Below are 23,308 nucleotides of genomic sequence, written 5' to 3'. Positions count from 1 at the left end.
AAAATGTCCCCCTCAAACCCCTACTTCATTTTTTTTTTCATGCAGAAAAGCTGGGAATAAAGTTCTGCCAACTATTCCCGAGTGGGAGAGTAAACTCTACAACAGTTTCTTGGGGGCAGGGTTTCCCATCAGCTGTGGCAATGGCACCGCTTCTTTCTTTTTTTCCCTAAGGTTTTTGCTTGTTTGTCCTTTTGCTGCTGCAATAGCAGCGGCAGAAATGACAGTCTGGCGGCCATTTTGTTTTCCCCACAATGCCCCAGACCTAGCATCCCCCAAGGGCACTGTCAGGCAACAATGGCAGAAAATATTTGGTGAACATTCTGCAAAATGGCCCTCTTTTTCAAGGAGGGAGGGAGTGAAGAAGCAAAGTAATAACAGTATTTTGATTCACAGATTGTTTTACTGATTGTTATGTAAACCGCTCTCTGTGGTCATCTATGGTGAAATGCAGTCTACATATACAGTACTGGAAATAAACAAATTCTCAAATATATTCTAACATAAGGGTTCCCAAACTCATCCATGGACCAAAACAAAATAAAATAAAATAAATTCCTTCCAGCAGCACCTTAGAGACCAACTAAGTTTGTTCTTGGTATGAGCTTTCGTGTGCATGCACACTTCTTCAGATACTTCATCCATGGACCGCCAGTGGTCCACGTGTGCTTGTGAAGAACAGTAGGAGCAAGGACGTGATAGTGGTATTTCTCATCAAATGTCATGCACTGCAGCGTAATGAATAGAAAACACAGAGCGACTTTTCTGTGGCCCGTTCAGATGTTGTTTGGCCGTCCAGAGAGACTAAGAGAAGGCCTTAAGCTGATGAGCTTCACCCCCAGGTTCCATCGCTGTAAGCTATTAAGTGAGCTGGGAGATCTCACGTTCAAGCAAACAGGATTCCCTGACTCATATCTTATGCGTTCCCCACAATGAGAGAAATGGGTGGGGTAGAGGACAGTCTCAGACCCATTCCTGGTCTCACTTTGTTTCTCTTTGTGTGTATGTGAGAGAGAGCCCCTACAGATTCCCATTTTACCACATACGGGCAACCGATGTGTAGTGGAATTCTCCTGTTGGAGGATGAAGGAGACCACCAAGATATCGCCAGAACGATTTCAGTAAATCTGTATGGGGTGTATGTGTACATAGAATGCGTCCGAATAGCCCCAATGTAATAACTCCAACCCAGCCCTACCTCCTCACAAAAGCTATCAGCTTCTAAGCTTGGCCTGTTTCTCAAAGTTATGATTAAGAAGGGGGGGGGAAAGTTGTAAAGCTCTCTTATTTCTTTTAAGATTATTAAAAGAAAAAGGATGTGGAATCTTTTTTTTGGAAGGCTTATTGAAAATCCCCCTGTAAATAAAGAAGGCTCCAGGGAAACACATTTACAATAATGATGGGTATCAACTATCATCACATTCCACCAGAAAGAACTAGAAAGGTTATACCTCCATTTTTCTTGGCTTAGTGTTCCAAACAGTCTTTTTTTAAACACACACACACACAAAACCATTTTGTAATATACATTAAAAAAACCAAAAACTTTAGAACCATCATTATGCATAATTCAACACTTTTTCTACACACACACACACACACACACACACTTGACCACAGGGGCAGAAGTATTTCTCTTCCAGATGTTGCCTTGGTACATCTCTATTTGCGGGTTTTTGACACACAGCTGTGTTCACCTTTCCCTTACTTGTTCCGAACTCAAGCTAAGGTATGAAGGCACAATGGGCAGTTAAAATAACATAAAAAGCAATGAACCAGGGACTAAGGTTTTCACATTGTAGCTTTTGTTGAAGGATATAGCCATTGCTAAAGAAGGGGTTGAAATTTACCAGGGGAAACTGCAAACCTGGTCTTAAGCCACAAGTTCACGCTGGCATTCCCTCCCACTCTCCCTGTGGTCCGAGGGCTGTCCAGAGGGACAGTGACAGCCCTGCCTTTGCATATTTATTAGTCACTGTTTTCAGGTCCAGCAAGGAATTTTCCTTGCAAACAGATTAGCTGGGTCTGTGGTTTTGTTTTCTTTGCCTACCTCATAGCAATCGTCACAACTTTGTGATGGAAGAGGCACTGGGCTGGACTGTCAGTGGGAATGGGTAGAAGAAGGGGCCTCTCCCACCCCATTCCATAGGTGGATCCCCTTAAGGGATCTCAGTGTCGGAACCGGGGGATGAAAAGCCAGCTGGCTTGGCCCCAGCTGGAGCTTCTCCCTTCTCAGCCTTGCCGCTGCGGAGATCCATCAGTCATCCTCCCCGACGTACGTCTGTGACTCAAGCTGCAGTGCAGGCTTGAGCACACATTACTCAGCAGTTTAAACTGCACAACAGATCAGGCTTGAGGCATGGATACGATACTAAACTACACATCTATTCTACATAAAGAAAGAAACAAAGAAAACGTGGCTCCTCTCCTTGCCGTTCTACTCGGAGAGAGAAAAAACCGCAAAAACAATGCAGAGCGGAAGTTCCGTTCATGCCAGCAATCTGTGCTGGAATGTAAACACGTAAAAATCCACATATCTGCAGCAAAGGGTGGAATGGAATTTCCAACATCCAGAGGGCAGCACTTCCTGTCCAGGTACCCAGATCAGGAACCACAGCGCCCCCTGCCGGTGATCAACCGGGGGTTCTCCAGATGCTGTCCACGCCGCAGGGGACACCCAAACTTAGCAAACGTCATCTATTCATCAGCCAATACATGCCCATTGCCCACGCCAAACTTGTTTTGTCTTTAATCAATAAAATTGTGGCCTGATTTGAACCCAACACATATCTCCTGTTTCTGTTTGCCTTCCATGCACCCCAACGTGGCCTCACTGTGTCTGGATCTGCAAGTGGACTGCGAGCTGCATGTAAATTGCAAAAAGCAAAGATTAATGCCCTCTAAAGGGGAAGGAGCATTTTATCTCAGTTATTATAAGGGGTCGAGACAAGGCAAAATTCCTAGGGACATAAGAAAGTAGTATGCTCTTTCTGTCCATTCTGACCTGCATATGTCACCATTAGCAGTGTTTCCATGCTGCTGCAGATCCATTTCTGCCAAAATGCTACATCATTTGTCTTGTTGTATGCTATTTAACATAAGCTAGGTAACGGTCGACATAACTCATTTTCCTTCCAATGTAAAGGAAATGTCGAAACACTGTTTGTAAAAAGATCATGAATTATGTATCATTTATGGACTTTTTTTTTAAGAGACTGAACATATTCGCTGATCATATTTGCTTGAGTGATTTCTGCTCCTGACTACACAAACTGCAGCAATTTCCGCCTCATTTTCCATTGTCATTGGAATTCTCCAATGTCCTTAATAATTCTAGGGGCTTTGGGGAGTGAGGCAATGGTAGTCACCAGGCGCTGAGAACTCTGTCAAAACAGAGAAACTGCCACCGCTGCCAATGACAAGCCCCCTTCGAAGCATTTCACTTCCCCAATAAATCACCGAAATCCTCCAACGCTACCCACAAATGGGGTGGCAAACTGGTGTGTGTCTGATTTTGTCTCAGCCCTAAAGAGGGATAATTCCTTTCTGTAGCGAGCAAGTCACTCCCAGTTTCTATTGAGATCTGCAAGGGAATTCCAACTCAACGACTTCATACTGCTCTGTTTTTTTAACAGGAGGCAGCATGGCAGTATAAATGCGCAGGATCTATAACACCAGCTCAGGAGGCAGTTTCAGGTTTGAGTCAGAGGTTGGTGTCCACCAATTTACACACACGTGCCAAGATCAAACAGGACAAACGAAGAAAAAACGAAGGGGCCATCTAGCTTCATCCATCCTACAACATTTGGTTACAGCGCTCCGAAATGTGCAGAAAGAACGCTGACTTCACTTAAATGTGCAGAGAACGAATATTCATCTCATTTGAATTTTCTGGCAGTTCCGCATTTTATTTTTAATGCAGAATACAATTTGGTAGAAATGCAGCATGCTACAAGGGTGTGCCCGAAAACTCATACAGTACAGTTTTTTCCAAGCCGGTGATTTCTTGCAGGCAGAAATCTCTGACATGAATGTTTGCAAGGACTTCTTCTCCATGGTGATGTACAATCCCATGGGTGCAAAAGGGTCCCAATCTGGTGATGTGAATGGGATATGTACCCAGTGCAGTCCCCTGAACTGAAGGCAATGGAGATGCCTCTTTGCTCAGGAGTTGTTTATTTATTTAATATACTTCCCTTCTTTCCAAGCAATTACCGTCTCCCCAAGTGGCTCACGTCAGAAAAAGAGAAAGAGTTCGAGAAAACAGAAATGTGGTCCTTGGAAGGACCTTTGTACGGTAGGCTACATACACTCACTATCCTCCACCCAAATAAAGGGAAAAAACATTCTGGACCAATGGGACTTCCAAAGACTCTTGAAAAGGGAGCTCTAGGTTGAGCATACTGGAGTAAACCAGTCTAGAAGTAACTAAGGGTGCTTCCAGATCACCTGTTCAGCAAACATTCATTCTGATTTGTTTGCAAGCAAGGGTAGATGACGTTGCATCTAAGTAATTGTTGCCCCATGCTTTCTAATACATTTTCCCATCACTTTCACTACTCGCAGGAAGTCCATTGTTTTGGGAAGTGTGTTTGTTGTGCAAGACCTCCCAATCAGACGACCTGAATTTGCGAGTAAGTGATTGAAACCCACTCAAAAATAGCAAAAGTCTAGAAAAGCCCTAAGGCAGGTATAACCATGGTTACATTCAACCTCCCCAGGAGCGGCCAAATGGGTCAAAACACCTCTGCTCTGGGCAAACTCACTCAAGACCTGAACATTGTTTCTTGTTCCTACAATTCTAACTGAGATCCCCTCAACCTATTCAGGGAAGAACCAAAGAGAGAAAACTTGGACCACCGGGGATTGCCCTATGAACACAGATGTTGGATACAAATGCCCTTCTTCTTGGCTGCATCCCCACTGCTTGCAAAAAATTCTGGTTGCCATTAGGAGAGCCGTTTTGGAACTCAACTCTCCCAAGCAAGTGCCTTCTGGAGGACAGGAATTTGTATAGCTGGGAAACCTTGATAGCACTTCCGAAACATATAATTTAAATACTTTCTTGGCCCCAGCTGCTTTTGCGTCACTCAAGGAGAACTGTTTGGAAGAATCTGAGAACTGACTTGCAAAGACAGACCCAGCCCAGGAAAATCCAAACGCCAGATGACTTGGCAAAGGAGGCCAGTCTTTACAAACAGTCGGGAAAATGCATCAGCGGCCTCTTCTCTTCCTTAAAGAGAAAGAGAGCGAGTGAGACAGAAGGAAAGAGAGAGGAATGGCAAACTTACGTCGGTTCTTCGGAGACTGCTCTGGTCTCCTCCATTTCGTGTGCTTGCTTGAACCAAGGGAGTCTTGCTTCAACGGGGTGTTTCTCTGGAAAAGGAAAATGCACACAAGCATGGGCTATTTATTTAACTCATTCCAGCAACTCCTGGGTTTGAACCAGGAATCTCGTTGTTTTGAACAACCTGGGACTGTGCACCCAGGAATCAGAGCCCTCTTCAGGACAAAAAAGAAAAACACCATCAGCTGTGATACAAGAGAGAGTAGGTAGAGTTCAGCAAGTGGGAGAAAAACACCAGAGAAAAACATCATTCTATGGTTTACATCATTGATTCTTCATTTTCTTTCTTTTTGTTATGTTTGCACTTCTGAACAAATCAGTAAAATATTAAGAAACAAAAAGGAGTAACAGCATGGGCATAATTGTGGCCCCTCTGATTTGAAGGCAGAATGAACTCTCTGGACTACCCAGGCCTAGCATATACAGTCATACCTTGGAAGTTGAACAGAATCCGTTCCAGAAGTCCGTTCGACTTCCAAAACATACGGAAACCAAAGTGCAGCTTCTGATTGGCTGCAGGAGCTCCTGCAGCCAATCGGAAGCCGTGGAAGCCCCGTCGGATGTTCAGGCTCCAAAGAACGTATGCAAACTGGAACACTCACATCCGGGATTGCGGTGTTCCTATTTATCTACTTGCACTGGTGTGCTTTTGAACTGGTAGGTTGGCAGGAGCTGGGACAAAGCAATGGGAGCTCACCCCGCCGCCGGGATTCGAATCGGCGACCTTACGATCAAGAAGCCCAATAGGCTCAGTGGTTTATACCTACAGGAATTTCTAAAGTGTTTTCTAAATTCTACACACTGAGGATAAGCGCCTTGACTTTTCTTGATGTTATTTAAATATTGATCCGGTTTGAACCTAACACTAAGCCAAACCATGGGTTAGCACAAACAAGCAACTGTGTGAGTTCCCAGAGCACAGCCACCAAATTCCTTCTCTACTCCTGCTGCTGCCACACTGCCCAGGGCTAAGCCATGGTTTCGCTTACCCTTGCACCCAAACCCAGGCTCATGGTTTGTCTCACTGTAGCTATAACCAATGTTTATTCCAGGGGAGGAGTGCAGGGGCTGTAATTTTTGTTTGGGAACCCACATGTTTTCTCATTTGTGCTAAGCAATAGTTTGGCTTAGTCTTATGTGTGAAATGGACCACTGTTGAAAAATCCATTAACTGCTAAGCAAAACATTGAAATTATTTCTCCCTGTTTTGTTACACTATAGATTTGTTCACCCCACTGTTTTAAATTACATCATAAGTGAAGGGGGGGGGAACAGGCACACACCCTACTTAGTGCTGATTACTACAACCTCATAACTTTGCCAACTCTCGAGTTTGTCCTCCAGCTTCTGGAAGAGGTTGTTCGGAACATTTTACTTCAGCTAATAATTCTCTCCTCCACACACACACACACACACACACACACACACACACACTTGCACAGTCAAAGCCAAATTAATATAATCTGGTCACAGAGAGACAACCTAGGCTATATGGTATCAAGTAAAAGCACAAAGCAAGTCAATTTACAGAACAAAGTTACCAAAATCTGCACCACAAACAAACAAAAACTGAGCAAACTGCAGGGTGCAGTCTTTGAAATATTGAACGCTATTTGCAATGAGAGCTATGGTTTAGGTGTATTGAAATGAGAGCCCCTTTATCCTTGGCTCAGATGCTGAGGTTTTAATTAACACCCCAACACCAGAAATAAAAAAGAAGCATACCAGGGCTAGGGAGATAAGAGGGCTCTGTGCTGTTGGTGGGAAGTGACCAGCACCTCCTCCCCACAGCTTTCTTGTGTAACATCTAGGGAATGAAGATGTGTGGCATGCAGTTACCATGGTCTGCAATTCCCCACCTCCAGCAGTAGGGAAGCTGAGGGGGTGCATGTTGCAGGCTACATGTCTTCTTTTCGCTAGGCATTACTGGGAGACGCAGCAAGGAAGCGCAGCCTAGTGGCAGCTACGAATCCCTTGGCTTGTCTAGATTAGGCTTCTGAGTTTCTGAATGCAGTGCATGATCAGAGTGACATGCAAAGAGTGCGTGCGGATGAGCAGGAAATGAGGAGTGTGTGAGTAATCAGGTTAGATTTACTCCATTTCTGAAACGCTCCACACACAGGAAAGTTGCAAGGTGATTTACATGGATGTGTAAATGCACAATAAAAACACATTAAAATGAAACAATGAGAGAGAGAGAGAGAGAGAGAGAGAGAGGGAGGAAGGAAGGAAGGAAGGAAGGAAGGAAGGAAGGAAGGAAGGAAATGAGTAAGAAGCAGGAAATATACTATACCCAAAATTACATATCCAAGTACAGTGGTACCTTGGGTTACAAACGCTTCCGGTTACAGACTCCGCTAACCCAGAAGTAGTACCTTGCGTTAAGAACTTTACCTCAGGATGAGAACAGAAATCGCGTGGCGGCAGCGGGAGGTCCCATTAGCGAAAGTGGTACCTCAGGTTAAGAACGGACCTCCGGAATGAATTAAGTTCTTAGCCCGAGGTACCACTGTACTTATGTGGCTCTTCACTTGTCCATGTGTTGAATCCAAAGGTTCATTTCCTCTGATGGAAGGTGCCCTTGCGCCAGCAAAAGAAGTTATTCTACCAGAAGTGCTCTCCTTCCATTGGGCCCTTTGGATCTAACCCTATCAGCTATATCCAACGTTATCTGTCTGCTAGCAAAAGGGCTCATGTTGAGTGAGTTTCAGTGTAGCAAAACAGAGGAATCCAATGTGACAGTTGTGCTAGCCGAAACACATCGCATAACAGGTTGCACAATCTGTTGTGCAAGAAAATCACCACCAACCTGCTTGTGCATTCTCTTGTGCAACGGTGTTCTGCTAGCGCACATTTCACCAGAGAAGCAAGCATGCCACGATGTGATTTTACCGCTACATTGGATACAACCCTGTGTCTTTAGGTAGGTCCATCAGAGTTACCTTTGGGCTTGTAACAGGGGACCGGCACGATACATTCTTCTTTTATGTGCAGCTTGAGCTGAGGATTGCAGCCCCCCGTGTGCTGCCCACGGTGATCGATGCACAGCACCACTCGGTATCGTAACCCTCGCCCACACGTCACAGTGCACTACAGAGCGACACAAAAGCAAAACCCCAGAGCTGTCAACCGATTCAAGGATGCTCAGTCAAATTATTCTTGTATTATATTAAATTTCTCCACCACACTTCTTCTAAGGATCACAATATAAAAACACAATGCACAACGCAGTAACAAACAAAATTAACACCCCCAAATTATTATTATCACCTGCCTTTAGCTGATTAATATATTAAACGGAAGTACATGTGCAGACATAGTTTATATTTTTATTATTTACTTTAAAATCTATATACTGCCTTGAAGTCTAAAACTCCATTCTCCGAGCAGCCTGCAAATCACTGCCGCGTATAACAAAAGCAGAGTATGGACGAAAACAGGCATATGAAACAAATTAACCCAAATCGGTCCTTATTATTCTCTGAAACAGCAGCAACGAGGAGGATCCAATAAATCATATAACTTGGCCTTGCTAATGCCATTTCGGGATACATACGTAAGTGTGAGATAACTTACAGTTTAATAAAGAGGGGGGGGGGGAAGCTACCATTGTTGGTCCATCTTCAATATTTTCCTTTTCATTCCCTAATATGGCCATGGACCAGGTCCAAAACAGCCTCAAAAAATAAACAAGTGTTCCCTTAGCTCATAGCCCAAGTGAACTATCATCATCACCAGCTCCCATCTGCTCCGCTTTACCATCCTCCTTGCCTCATAGAGGCCAATCTAGATTGAGATGATGCTCCCCTCCCCCTTATATATTTATTCTGTCCCTTCTGGCAGGGGAAAAGCCATTTTGCTGAATATTCTCAACCAGATTTGATGGCAGCTGGGATTCCACACCTACCCACCCACCCAGTGACGAATGACACTAGGCCTGGGGTACTGTGGATGATGCAATTGATCCAGGGCAGAGACGCAGTTGGCACTGCTGCTGCAACAGCAAGAGCCCCAGGGGGAAAGTAATGTTGCCACGCCAAGAAACTGCGGCTCGCGTGCAACGTAGTTCTAAGCAACGTGTTCCATTAGCGCCAGGACACCAGTTATTTCCCCCCTACAGTGTTTTTGTCTATCTGGAGAAGGGGAAAAAATCAGTTTTGTGTTTTGTTTTGTTTTGTTTTGTTTTAAAAAATGAAGGCTTAAATTCTTTTGTGAGCTTACCTGTGACCATTCCAAAGCGATCCATTTAGGGCAGTCGTACAGGTTACAAGCTTGCATGATCCTGGGTTTGGGAGCATACATGCATTTCCACTCCTCTACTTGTAATACCTCTCCATGCATGGTCTCCTCCACACACACGAAACTCCTCCTCTGGATTCCACCTCCACAGGAAACTGAACATGCCGTCCAAGGGTTGTGCTCCCAGCTGGGGTTGGTGTGGGGAGGGAACAAAACAATTTGCATGAGTCCGCCTTCTATAAGGTGGTGCACCGAAAATAATTTGGTACTAAATACCCAAAAGACAGTAGAAATGGTAATTGATTTCAGAAGGCACTCTTCCGTTCTGCCACCACTTTCCATTCTTGGTAACATGGTTGTAGTAGTAGAGTCCTTTAAGTTCCTGGGCTCTATAATTTCTTATAACTTAAATTGGTCAAGCAACATCAATAGTATTATTAAAAAGGTCCACCAGGGGCTGTATTTCCTGCGTCAACTAAGGAAATTTAAATTGTCCCAGGAAGTGTTGATCCAATTCTACAGAGGCATCATTGAAACTGTTCTCTGTAATTCTATAACAGCTTGGTACGGTACAGCCTCCAAGAGAGACAAGAAAAGGCTCCAACGAGCTGTAAGAATTGCAGAAAGGGTAATTGGTGTTAGCTTGCCTTCAATAGAGACAATTTATGCTACCCAAGTTAGGAAGAGAGCAGAGAGAATTGTAGCAGATCCTTTACATCCCGGTCATCATCTGCTTGATTTACTTCCATCTGGACGTCGCTACAGGACTTCATATACAAAATCGGCCAGGCACAAGAATAGTTTTTTCCCTTGTGCCATTAAATTGTTAAATTCGTAGTTATATAGCTTAAGGGGAGGTAAAATATGGGTGGGGTTTCTTTGCTTCTTTGTATTGTGAGATGAACAGTGTCTGTATGTTTACATTGCAATGTAGCCGAAACAAATTCCAAGTATGTTGGAAAATGTACTTGGCCAATAATAATAAATTATTCCTATAAGGTTTCTATATGCAAGCTCTTACGAAAGCAGTAGATCTATCTTGCTTCTTTTAAAACCAGCACTTAATACTGTCAGTAATCAGACCCACTGCTGAATCCCAATTCTGTAATGTTGTTTTATCTAAAGCTTATGTACCAATTCTCAAATTTTCAAAAAGGGTGTCAAATCCTAATGGATGCTTCCTAGACTACTTTTTGCATGGAAGATAAAAACCTTTCCTCACACAACACCATCTCCAGAGCCCTTCAAATGTGATAACTCTGCTTAATGATCTCAGACAAGATGTGCCTAGCGTATCGTAATCGTTGAACATACTGGGGAAGATTCTAGAGAAGGTCCACTAAGACTTGGAATCAAGGACTAGGAGTCCAGAACATTTTGGCCAGGAGTCAAAATCAACCCAAGTCTGGATCACTTTGCTTCCAATGAAGAACTTTAGGGTTGGCTTCGAGATCTCCACCACTCTGCTAACATGACAAAATATATGCTTTCTCCCCACCGTGGAGATTCACTGGTGTGTGTGTGTGTGTGGAGCAATGTATAGAACAGTTCCTTTTGGATCAATATTATTTTTTCCTGCTAGCAAGAAGTCCATGCTTAACGTTCTGTTCTAAAACACGTTTGGATAGGCAGCGAGAATGCTACTAGCCCAGAGTGGAAGGAAGGAGAAATACCAACAAAAGAAGAATGACAGGTGAAATAGATGGAATATGTGGAAACGGCGAAACTGACGGGGGAAATCCGAAACCAGGAAGATCAAGTATTTTCTAAAGACTGGAGTAAATTTGTAATTTACTTAAAGGACCACTGTAAACAGTTAAAATCTTTGGCAGGGGTGTAAAGGCACTCGTAATGTGGAATTGTTTTAATGGTAATTACGGTTATATAAGGGTAAAAGATGCAGTAAATTTAATCTTAAAGATGGAACCCATGGAGGGAAAGAAGGAGGCCTAAGAGTTCGGAAGAACTCTGTATTTTAATGTTTGAAATCGCTGTTTTATATGTATATATCCCCCCCCCCCAAAAAAAAACATATTTGGATATTACAGTCAGTAATGGCTCAGGAAAATAAACGCAAGCTTGTTGCACCCGCTGCATGGGTTGGAAGCAGCAAGAGTATCCCACTCAAAGCCGTTTGTTGGAAGCAGCGGAGGCACTGTAAAGAAGTCAAACACAGAGCAGATGGAGAAGAAACCTATAAATCCAAAAGGTAAATTTATATAACTGCTCCCCAAGATGCAGGAGGTGACTCAAGAATGCTCCCTGCCTGAAATAATTCACGCAACTCCCCGCTCAGAGCAAATTAATCACCTTATACACAAACCGAACGTGAAACTTATTGTACGCCGAGCGTTGACATTTAAACCAAACTTACATGATCAAAACCAGGCAGCATGAAGAGGATAGCTAATGATTTCACCATCGCCCCTGATAAATGCGCTCATCTGCTGCTCTCCTTTCATGCCGCTTAACCCAAAGGAACGATTGATGTAATATATAACACACTAAAGGATGTCTAGTTCCAGAGCTAATCTACTGCAAGAGCTAGCACAGCGTAGTAGCAAAAAGGCCATTTAACGTATTGCACAGGAGCAAAATTTTTCAGGGAGCTGTGGAACAGAAGGGCATGATTTGAAAAATCCCGGGGGGAGGCTGCTGAAAAAAACAGCCCCATTGTGAGTGCCCCCCCCTGCAGTGTGACCTACAAGTTACCTTGGACCTAACACCATTATGCTGTGATTTGCCCTGGCTCCATCAGTGGCAGAAAGCCAGAAAAATGGGGAAGAAGTAGGGAAGTCTACCTCTGGTCAGCAACAGTGTCCAAGCTGTGCAGTGTGGCCCACGAGGACACTGGGGGTTGTATCCAATACGCAGAGTAGACCCACATAAGTTAATGGACATAAGTTAGTCATACCCATTAATTTCAATGGGTCTGCTCAGAGTAGGACTAACATTGGCTGTCACCCTGGGATGTTTTTATTCTCCTGGGATTTTATTCTGCGTTTTTCTTTGTTTTGCTCTGGTTTCTTATTGCTGGTGTACACCTTTAACTGGTATGTGTTTGTAGTGATGGCTGTTTAAATGCTTTGTACCCTGCCCTGGTATCTATATCGATGAAGGGAAGCTTATATATGATTTTAATAAGTAAAATAAAATAAATACATCAGGTTGTGGCCAAAGTTAGTCCAAAGCAGAGTCTACCCATTGAAATTAATGGACATGACTAGCTTGGGTCCATTAATTCCAACAGGTCTACTATGTTAGCTGGATTCAATTCGTAATGCGCAGTTCTGCACCGCAGCAATCCCTGGTTTCCAACAGAACGTTCCTGTGTGCACATTTTCACAAATATAAGCATGTAAAGGGCTGGCTCAGTCCTGACCCACAGCGATGTCGACCACCAGGAGAAGGTGGTCACCGAACCAGAGGGAGGTCAGCAGGCCGAGGCTCTGGAACAGGGTAGGAGGCAAAGCAAGGAGAGCTCAGGACCTTGGACAAGGACCAAGGTGCTGGTTCAAAAGTGCAGTTAGAAGCCCAGGCCCAGAATACAAGTAACCCCAGCTGTGTCTGAGAGCAATGGGGCAGGGCTTTATAGGGCATAGGCCTGACACCGAGACAAAATGGTGGGTGGATTCCCAGGCCCAGCCACCACACAAACTCACAAGTGTCAAGGCCTAAGCAGGTGGCACAGCAAAGCTAAGGCAAACACAAGCATCCGTGGGCCCTGCTAGGCAGTCTGGCCCCAGCAGCTGCCCCAAGGGTAGTGAGTGCTGACAGCAGCCCTGAGTATGTCCCGTCATGTTGCTAATAATTACATTTCAAAGCATACACTGAAAACGTAAATAAATCTAAACAACCACCCACCACAATGTTGTGAGAGCATGAGCAATCACCTTGTCTTAATGCAGGGGTGGGGAACGTGACTTCCTCCAGATGTTGTTTGGATCCAACTCCCATCATTCCTGGCCATTGGCCATGCTGGCAGGGGCTGATGGGAGTTGGCATCCAATGGTCTGGTAGGCCACAGGTTGCCCATCCCTGTCCTAATGTGTTGAGAAATGTGTGGCTTCCATGCAGTTGCCCCACTCTCTCTTGCTGTGGTCCCTCTAACCACTGGCACGAGACACCCACCCCCCAAAAAAGGTTGCCCACAAGGGAATGTGGTTCTCAGACTTGAAAAAGTCCTTCTTAGGCAGACCCCTTTCTTCAAGCTCCAGCGCCTCCCCTTCCTGCTCCATCTGCCATGTGGGAACAATAATACAGACCTATTTTGCAGAGTTTCACTTTCTAGCTTACTCATTTGGAGAACTGATGGAAAATGCCTTTTGACAGCCGTTTGCACACATTGCTGTTGTCTGGGGTGGTGCGCTAGGAGCATGCTGAACACTTTAAAGCACTGCATTAAGTGCTAAAAAGTTATTTGTTTTTAAAATAGTAATCATCGGGATTTAAGGTACATTTAACTGTCGAGTGAGATTAGCGGTCCACGGATTTGTATACGCCACAATGCAAAAGCGCCTTATGTGATGCTAGCTGCAGGAAGTGTTTATGGTGTACATTTTTACAGCTGTTTTTCTTTATCTCAGTGATTTAAAATACACTCCCTCGTCCCATATTCCTAGGAGTCAGTTCCAGGTGGGACAAGGGGGCCTAGTGGGCCAGGCAGTTTGATAGATACTTTCCAGAGTCTGCGTCTGTCAAGGGATCCCTCAACACTCCTGCAAGCCTGAACTATGCGGGAGCCATTCCAAAAGCCTTCAAAGGTGTGTGTGTGTGTGTGTGTGTGTGTGTGTGTACACAGAGGTGGGGGAACATTTATCCTGGTGATTTCCCACCTCCTTCTTTCAAAAGATTGCTCCATCTGTTAAAACAGTCCAGGAGTGCATTTACAACTTGAGCCACAGCTCAGCTCATTGGACTCCCACCGCTCTCTGCCCCAGGCCTCTCATTTGACTAATGAAGGCAACACAGTGCACTATACGGTCATAAAGGAAGCTTGAGTATGGCCCTACTATTTATAGATGACTGGTGCTCAAGAAACAGCGAGCAAAGTCACAGGAAGCTACCTTTTACCAAGTCAGGGCAGTGGTCCATTTAGCTCACAGATGTCTACGCTGATTGGCAGTGGCTCTCCAGGGTTTGTTTTTTTGGGGGAGAGGGGTGTGTGTGCACCTCCCAGCCAAGATGTTGGGGAATAACCTGAGACTGTCTGCATGCAGCGCATGTGCTCTACTACTTCCCCTCCAAGCTCGGGTTAAGCACTTCACTTTGCTGTGTGTGAAGACAGCAGGTGCCACAGAGCTCATACCAGGAAACCCATGTGTCGGGGGGGGGGGGGACTTCCTATTCTCTGCATCACAAGGGTTGGAGGAAAGAGCTCAAGTCGGAATGTTAAGGGCAAGAGGAGTGAATCTCCCGTAAATCTCAAGCCACTCCTTTAGGGACAAGAACTTTCAAAGTGAAACTGAGCCCAAGAGCGACCGGTTTCCTTTGATTCCGAAGGAGGAGGTGATTGTGCAGAGTACTGATTGGCTACCTGTTGCAACAGCCAAAAAGATACTTCCTGTCCACACACACCCCAAAGCTGGCTGTGCAGAGTGCAGACTGGCTGGCTGCTACAGCAACCACAAAGCCACTGTTGCTGTTCAGTCAAAGCCTAAAGAAACAAACATTGTTATTTGTTTAAGAGAAGGTGCTGAATGCATGCTGAAATTGATAAACTTAGTGGGCACTTCGTGTGTGGTGGGATTTGTAACCCTCCACCAAGCTTGCTCGGAGTACGGAAGGTGGTAGTGGAGAATAAATACTTGAATTAGAAGAATAATGTGTGTCAGTAGAGGAAGGAAGAAGCCACAGTAGTATAACCTACACACTCAACTCTAGAAACCTGATCCTCAGAAGGCTTGGAGCTGTAGTGTACTCTTGGTACAGGATAAAACGTAATGGGTCACCATGTAGGACAGAGATGGGCAACCTATAGATGTTCTTTGATGATATTATTTGTGCCATCATTATGCCACAGTCATCTCAAGATAATGTACAATAAAAACAGAAAAACCAGCTGGTAAATTTAAAACAAAACTAAAACAATGCAAAATAGACATTCAGGGCAAAGAACCATTTATTCAGCTGGGAGGAACTGTCTTCAATTGTTGCTGGAAAGCGCAGGCAGTGGGTGCCTATTGTATCACAACAGGTATACTATTGCACAAGAAAGGGGCAACCATGCTAAAAGCCCTGCTCAGAGGTACCGTGTTTCTCCTAAAATAAGACATAGCCATAAAATAAGCCATAGCAGGATTTCTATGCATTTGCGAAATATAAGCCATTCCCCGAAAATAAGCCATAGTGATGCGGCATCTCTCATTAAAACAGCCTGGAGAGGCGTGGCTATGCAGCGTACTGATGTGATGCGGTTAAAATAAGACATCCCCTGAAAATAAGCCATACTGTGTTTTGTTGAGGGAAAAAAAATATAAGACGGTGCCTTATTTTAGGAGAAACACGGTACTGTAGAGTGGGCTTCTGAGATCTTTGGAATTTGTAGGATAAATTTTCCAGCAGACTGCAGGGATCTACTAGGTATAGGAGGTTCAAGGTGGTTGCTCAGTTAACCTGCTCCTGAGCTGTATGAGGACTTGTATATTCATACCAACATCTTGAACTTGGCCCAATAGCAGACTGGCAACCAGTGCAAATCCCACAAGCAAGATGTTATATGCTGGTGATAGTTTGTCCCTACAAGCAATCCAGCTGCCACATTATGCACCAGCTGCAGTCTCCAGACCAACCCCAAAGGCAGCTCCACATACAGCATACTGTAGTAGTCCAACCGTGAGGTTACCAATAACAACCCCCATTATCCTCAACTACTGGCCATGTTGCTGATGGGAGTTGGAAGTCCAGCAACATCTGGAGGGCTGCATCTCCATCCCCAATGAAGAGAAAAATTAAGTGTGCCTTAGGCTGGAAAGTGGAAAAAAGGCATTCTGACATACTCTCAGTCACATGAGAGCTGCTTATTTGCTGATAGGTGGAAAAAGCCAAACAAGTTGGCCTCTGCCTACACGACTGGGTCATTAAAATGTTCTTGAGCTCATTTCAGACAACACAGTTCAAATGAGTGCTTTATATGAGTATGCATTTGCCAACAGAGGCAGGCGTATCCCTCCAACTATTGCTTGTTCGGAGGTTATGCAGGCAGTGGCGTAGGAAGGGTGGGGCGGAGGGGGTGCTCCACCCCCGGTTCCAGGGGAGGTGGGTGACACTCCTTAGCCCCTCCCCTACCGCCTGGCACCCTGTCCGTGCTTCTTTATGGACGGGGCCTGCCCAACCCGCCGCTCGTTCACCGGCTCGCAGCAGCGCTGGCCGGATCCACTACGCATGCCTCTGCACCACCACCCCAGACAGCGAAGAGGCTTCCTCCACCGCTGTATGCAGGTTTTCACAATGCTCAACCCCTGCCCTCCTGCAAAACCCATTTTAACGCAAAATATAGGTGGGGCCCAAATAAACAAATGGACACATCTTAGGTCAAGTGTTGGAAGCCTCCAGATGCTGCTATCTATGACTCCCATCATTCCTAGCCATTGGCGATGCTTGCTGGGGCTGATGGGAGTTGAAGTTCAGCAACATCTGGAAAGCCAAAAATTCCCCACACCTAACCAAACCAAATACAATGGTACCTCGCAAGACGAATGCCTCGCTAGACGAAAAACTCGCTAGACGAAAGGCATTCGCTAACGAAAGGGTGACTCGCAAAACGAATTTCCCTATGGGCACGACTTGCAAGACGAAAAAATTTCGCGTTTTTTTCCCTGTCAAACCGCGCTTCCCCCGTCCGTGCTTCGCAAGATGAAATTTTCGCTAGATGACAGCACTCGCAGAACGAATTAATTTCGTCTTGCGAGGCACTACTGTATTGCCTGTTTCCTGCTCTGGAACATTTGGGGACCAAGTATTTGTTTGCTCAATTATCCTGGTCTGGCTGTTATCACAAGCGTTGGGAAACCCCCACAAAATCCATAAGCAGAGAGAATAGTGAAGCAAGTCCACAATTACTTGGCAATGAAAAATCATACTACCTTCAATTCTCTGAGAGTGATGGTGGTTTGGAATGCCCTCTGTCAATCAACCCCCTCCGGACTTTGTCCCACTGAACACATCTGCAGTGTTGAGTCTGGAGTGTTGGTTTTTAAAATCCCTTTGCTAGGACTTGGCTTTATTTAGCTGATTGATACACTATACTCAACAATTGCTATCTTGCACATAACTTACTAATGGAGCCCATGCACTTGAAGTGGGCAAGTGCATTAGTGGCAGGTCGCGCTCTTTAAGTGCCATGTGCTTCGGTGCGAACTTATCTCAAGAACTCAACGTCATGGGCTGTCAAGCTCAGTCATGCCATCTATGGCAAACAGTTACTGCTAGTCTTCATCTTGGGTTGGCAGGCATCTGAACAAATGATACAAACTAATTACCGTATTTTTTCGTGTATAACACGCACCCGTGTATAAGACGCCCCCTATTTTGGGGACTCAAATTTAAGAAAAGGGGGGGGGGAGACGGTCCACAGTTGTTGAACTTTCTTTGGGGGGATTGCACAGAGTTGCTGAGCTTTCTTGGGGGGGGGTTGCCCAGAGTTGTTGAGCTTTTTTCGGGGGGGGGGGTGCTGAAAATTACTAACCCAACTGAGAGACACTGACAATCGCTCATGTTGCCAATGACAACATGCGTCTGCCCGCTCAAAAACAACAGACGGCAATCACATGCCCGACCGCTGAAGCGGCAGCCAATCCAGAACAACCCTTGCCACAGCAACCAATCAGCCACCCAATTTCCGAAGCAACAACCAATCCAAAGCAGTCCTTGCAGGAGCCACCAATCACCGCTGACAAGCTCTTACTTGCACCCGCAACCAATCACACACACCCCACGCACTATCCGCGTATAAGACAACCCGTTTTTTAACATTATTTTTGAGTAAAAATCCCTCGTCTTATACACGGAAAAGTATGGTACACTGTGTTATACTACTAATGGAAGGCTAATCTCAACAGCAACCTGCATCTTATAGAGGCCATACATACCGAGGAAGTGGCTGGAAGTGGTCGTAAGGCATGATTTCCTTGAATCCGTCACTGTGAACAAGACAAGAATTTGCAAAGTTATTTGCGGAACACCAGGCTAGGCTTTCCTTTGTGTCATGAATATATTCATTTGAACACCCATCAGAATTTCTGGAAACAACTAGTTTGTGAGGTGGGTATCCCTCGCGCTGCCTATTGAACCCATTCAGATCTTAGCAACTGAACTGGTTTGTTCTCGAGCTTCTATGCAATTCCCGTGAAAGGTCCTAAAAACAAAGCCCTGTTGCAAAGTTTCTCGCAGAATCTCGCCAGCCCTCCCATTAGGCAGAGCGAAGTAGCTACCTCAGGCAGTGAAAGCTGGGAGCAGCAACAAGATAATGAAGGATAGAGCTGTGTGTGCCATATGCATTGCAAAGCCACAAACAAGATAGCCTGCTACCCTCAATATCCTACTGTAACTAAGCCTAAGTATGAGCTATCTGAAATAATCACATAATTCTTCTCTTACTCTGTTGTCTCCCCTGCTACTATTTGCAGACTGTACGCCCTTTGGGGGCAGGTAGCTGTTCTCCCAGGACTAAGCTACATTAGTAAAAAAACAACAACAACAGCGTTTTAAGTGCATTATAAACATGCAACACCAAATGGCGCTGTAGAGCACAAAACTTTTCTATGCAATTTTACATAGGCTTCCCCCTCTTGTTATAACTATTTAATTTATGACTTCTTTATAGCGTTTTTTCTGTGTGTAGATCCACCCCCAGTCTCTGTAATCTACCATGTATTAATCCTAGGCTAGGGGTGTGGTTTAGCCGCATTTAAATGGCTGCGGTCCCACGAGCTCTTCCTTGTTTTGTTCCTGCTTCCTTGGATCATCCTCCCTCCCTCCCTCCCTCCCTCCCTCCCTCCCTCCCTCCCTCCCTCCCTCTAGGTTTTGCTTCAGCACCTGACCTAGCTATGGACCTCGGTTGGTTGTCTGTTCAGGGGGCCTGGTAGGAATTTTTTCCATTTGGCAGATTGGCACCAGCCACTTGGTTTGTCACCACCTTGTGGCAAATCATCACAACTTTGTAAGGTTAGGCGGTTAGACGCTGGAAAATGCGTTGTGTGTTGGAGGGGAGGTTGTGGCCATCACCTACCCCTCTCCTTGAAGGATATTCCGTTAGAGGAATCCGGCGGTTGTGGTTCCTGTCCGATGCCCAGGTGGTGGCTAGGGTCATGGCACGACCCTCCGGTGACTCTAGGGGAAAGCTTCCAGTTGATTTGCATCAACAAGCTCCCCCTACAGGTTGTTAACCCTTGTGTGACTCCCTTCAGAGTGGGCAGGAGTCAAGTATAGTCTGTTTGGATCCAATGCCTAAGTCATAGGTAGGCAAACTAAGGCCTGGGGGCCAGATCCGGCCCAATCGCCTTCTAAATCCGGCCCACGGATAGTCTGGGAATCAGCGTGTTTTTACATGAGTAGAGTGTGTGCTTTTATTTAAAATGCATCTCTGGGTTATTTGTGGGGCATAGGAATTCATTCATTATTATTTTTTCCCAAAATATAGTCCGGCCCCCCACATGGTCTGAGGGACAGTGGACCGGCCCCATGCTGAAAAAGTTTGCTGACCCCTGGCCTAAGCCAATACCACTCACATTCTGTAAACAATAAAGTTTTTTAGCCCATTAACCTAAAATACTTGTGTCCATGTGTCTTATTTCATCACAAAGCGGGGAGCGGGGCCTTGACTCACAACTGTTAATAGACAACTACTTCAGTGCTCTTCTTCCTCTCCCTTCTTAGGGTTTCTTGATCCTTAAATGAAGATTGGACCAGGACAGCTCTTCAAATAGAGGACTCCTTCCAAGTGAGTGCTGACTGTCCTCTATAAAGTAGGGCACATGCCTACCCTACTGGTCAAGAAAGAAGTAGCCTCTGCCATCTACTCCACAAGCTTCAGCTCAAGACCTCATCTCCACCCCAGCAACTGACCTCTGGGGCCTCAACGGAAGAGAATAGACTACAGCTGTGGATTTGGGCCAACCTGCCCACAACCCTGGCTGGGCCCTGACACCCACAAGGAGGAGCAACGGGAAACAAAGCAGAACATTCACCCCATAGCATCTTAGCGCCTTTGCTTTTATAGTGCTGATATTAATGGAAAGTACTCGTATTACATGTCCCCCCCTTACTTATAAAGCTCCCATCCTACTTCCAGAAGGTTCTGTAACCTTTTATGATCTGTATTCAAGTTTTGCCAGAGTGGGTCTGCAGAAACAGGCCTGGTGAGCTTTGAGCATCTACGCTTCTGAGGGGGTCGCTATCGATGATTACGTTCGACTGGGATTAGAGGAAACAGGACAGTTTAGTTATAGGAAATGAAATCCACCGAGAGCGTTTCCTTTTTCTCCTTTGGATATATCTCCAGCTCTGCCAGCTGGCATTTTAATGTGAGGTTCTGGGCTAGATACTGTAGTGTTATTTTAAGATACTTTAGCAGAGCCAGGAAACAGCACCAGACGGTCCAACAGCCAGCGTGCCTTAAATGTCATTGTGCAACTCAATATGGTCTATGTACGCTGCAGCAGCAGCCTTTAGGAACTTGGCAACGGCACCGTGTGGTCTTTGCACCACAAGCATCTTTCCTTTCCCTTCCTTTCCTTTGCATTGCATTCATTTTGTTTCATTGGAGCCTGTAACCCTTAAGGAAAAAAAAATCAAAGCATTGACTGATGAGTGTCTAAAAGGAAAGGAATGCATGTGAGATCTTGGCTTCAGGTAGATCAATGATTCCCAAACTGGGGCACACTGGTGTGACTTCAGACGGGTTGATGTGTGCCTTACAAAAAAATAAGGAACAATATTGGATGCAATCATCACTCTATGCCTCTTGGAGCTGGACATTCATATTATCCTGAGCAGACAGTGGGAGTTAAGGATGCACTAGCATTTCCAGATACGGTTTGTACTTCATGTGACATGCTCAGAGAAATTCCAGAGGCACCGCCGTTGTCAAGAGCTACTACATCTGTGTGTAGCTGCCCTGTGTGGTAAGCTGCTGAACTACAACAGTAAAGTACCTTCAGGCCCTAGACCAGGCATAGGCAACCTTCGGCTCTCCAGATGTTTTGGACTACAATTCCCATCATCCCTGACCACTGGTCCTGTTAGCTAGGGATCATGGGAGTTGTAGGCCAAAACATCTGGACAGCCGAAGGTTGCCTATGCCTGCCCTAGACTGACACTGCCCGCCCAGGCTGGTCATTGGGTCATTTTGGGAAAGGAGGAGGGCTTCTTTTTTTCAGTTGAGCCTTGCATGAGCACCAAGGCCTTCCTGAGCTCCGAGTGCCCCTGTAATCCTGGTTATCATTTGGTCCTGGAATCTGGCTTGTTTTTTGGTCCTGACTCTTGGATCGACACACAGCTTCTGACTCCCAACTCATGGCTCACCTCAGGCAGCTGCCCACAGCCCAGCCCTACAGACCTTCATTGTTTAGTCTGGGGACAGTCAATATGGTGACCTCCAGAAATGGTGATACAGGGAACCAAGCAGAGGGCCTTCTCGGCAGTGGCACCCGCCCTGTGAAACGCCCTCCCATCAGATGTCAAGGAAATAAACTATCTGAGTTTCAGAAGACATCTGAAGGCAGCTCTGTTCAGGAAAGCTTTTAATGGTTGGGGTTTTATTGTGGTTTTAATATTTTGTGGCTGGGAAAACCCTGTCAGATGGGTGGCATATAAATTATTATTATTATTATTATTATTATTATTATTATTATTAGCTACAACTCTCTCATCCTTGACCCTAGGGCATGTTGTCTGGGGCTGATGGGAGTTGTGTCCCAAATGTCTGGAAGATACCAGGTTGGTTACTCTTGGCTTAGCCAAAGGCTATCAGTCATATAATAGTACATCATCCAAATTATGTTGTAAGCAAACATAATCCAGTACACTATCCAATGCCTTTTACAACAATAACACTATATAAAAAACCTATAGCACTCAATATAGAAAAGACAGACTCCCACCCATTTATAATTTAACTCAACTCTTCAACAACAAAATTGACAGCCCCCTGCAATCTGACATTTTCCATTCACCGTTTATTCTAAGTTGTGTTGCCAGTCAGCCATATGGGATTTGACTCATTCATTTTTAATAGACAAAAACCACAACTAGAAAACTAGCTAGGTCAAGTATGTAAGTTTTGTTATATATAGTGGCTTAGGGAAGAGGGCGATGTTCTTTGAGGATTAATCTCTGCCAACAAGTCATGAACATCTAAATCCAAAATATGCTGCCTAACCACTTCCAAAGCTTTCTATTCTGCCTGCATTAACAAAAACAAAAATAAAATAAAAATTCACATGAGGATCCTATCACAGCGGTTCACTTAGTGACTGATTTAACTCAGTCACTGTCTGGGATATAAATCAGTGCTAACTTTGAAAGCTTCCATAGAATAATTTTATCCTGTTACCATCCTGGTATTCAGTGAAGATGACAACTTTGACAGACTAGCTTTGGCTCATAACAAGAAAGGTGGTGTTCTGTTTGGTACAAGGAATACCCTCCTCACGTATTGAATCAGTAGACCTTTGAGATCCGTATTACCTGAAAGCTGTGCTTCACAGCTGAAAAATGTTTAAGCAA

General features: G+C 45.0%; 1 protein-coding gene across 2 annotated transcripts in view; it reads right to left on the bottom strand.

Moving 5' to 3' along the window:
* The window catches only part of ADAMTSL3 (ADAMTS like 3), a 267,862-nt gene that overhangs the window by 65,247 nt on the left and 179,307 nt on the right, over positions 1 to 23,308 (bottom strand). For both annotated transcript variants that reach the window (XM_033166904.1, XM_033166905.1), the window contains exons 12-15: positions 18,673 to 18,723; positions 9,566 to 9,770; positions 8,287 to 8,434; positions 5,289 to 5,373 (exon numbers count right to left, since the gene is read on the bottom strand). In XM_033166904.1, coding sequence (XP_033022795.1) covers positions 5,289 to 5,373; positions 8,287 to 8,434; positions 9,566 to 9,770; positions 18,673 to 18,723 — 489 coding nt within the window. The remainder of the gene's footprint in view (positions 1 to 5,288; positions 5,374 to 8,286; positions 8,435 to 9,565; positions 9,771 to 18,672; positions 18,724 to 23,308) is intronic.

The sequence above is a fragment of the Lacerta agilis genome, chromosome 13, assembly GCF_009819535.1.
Source record: "Lacerta agilis isolate rLacAgi1 chromosome 13, rLacAgi1.pri, whole genome shotgun sequence".
NCBI lineage: Eukaryota > Metazoa > Chordata > Lepidosauria > Squamata > Lacertidae > Lacerta > Lacerta agilis.
This window is presented reverse-complemented; position numbering and strand designations above follow the sequence as displayed.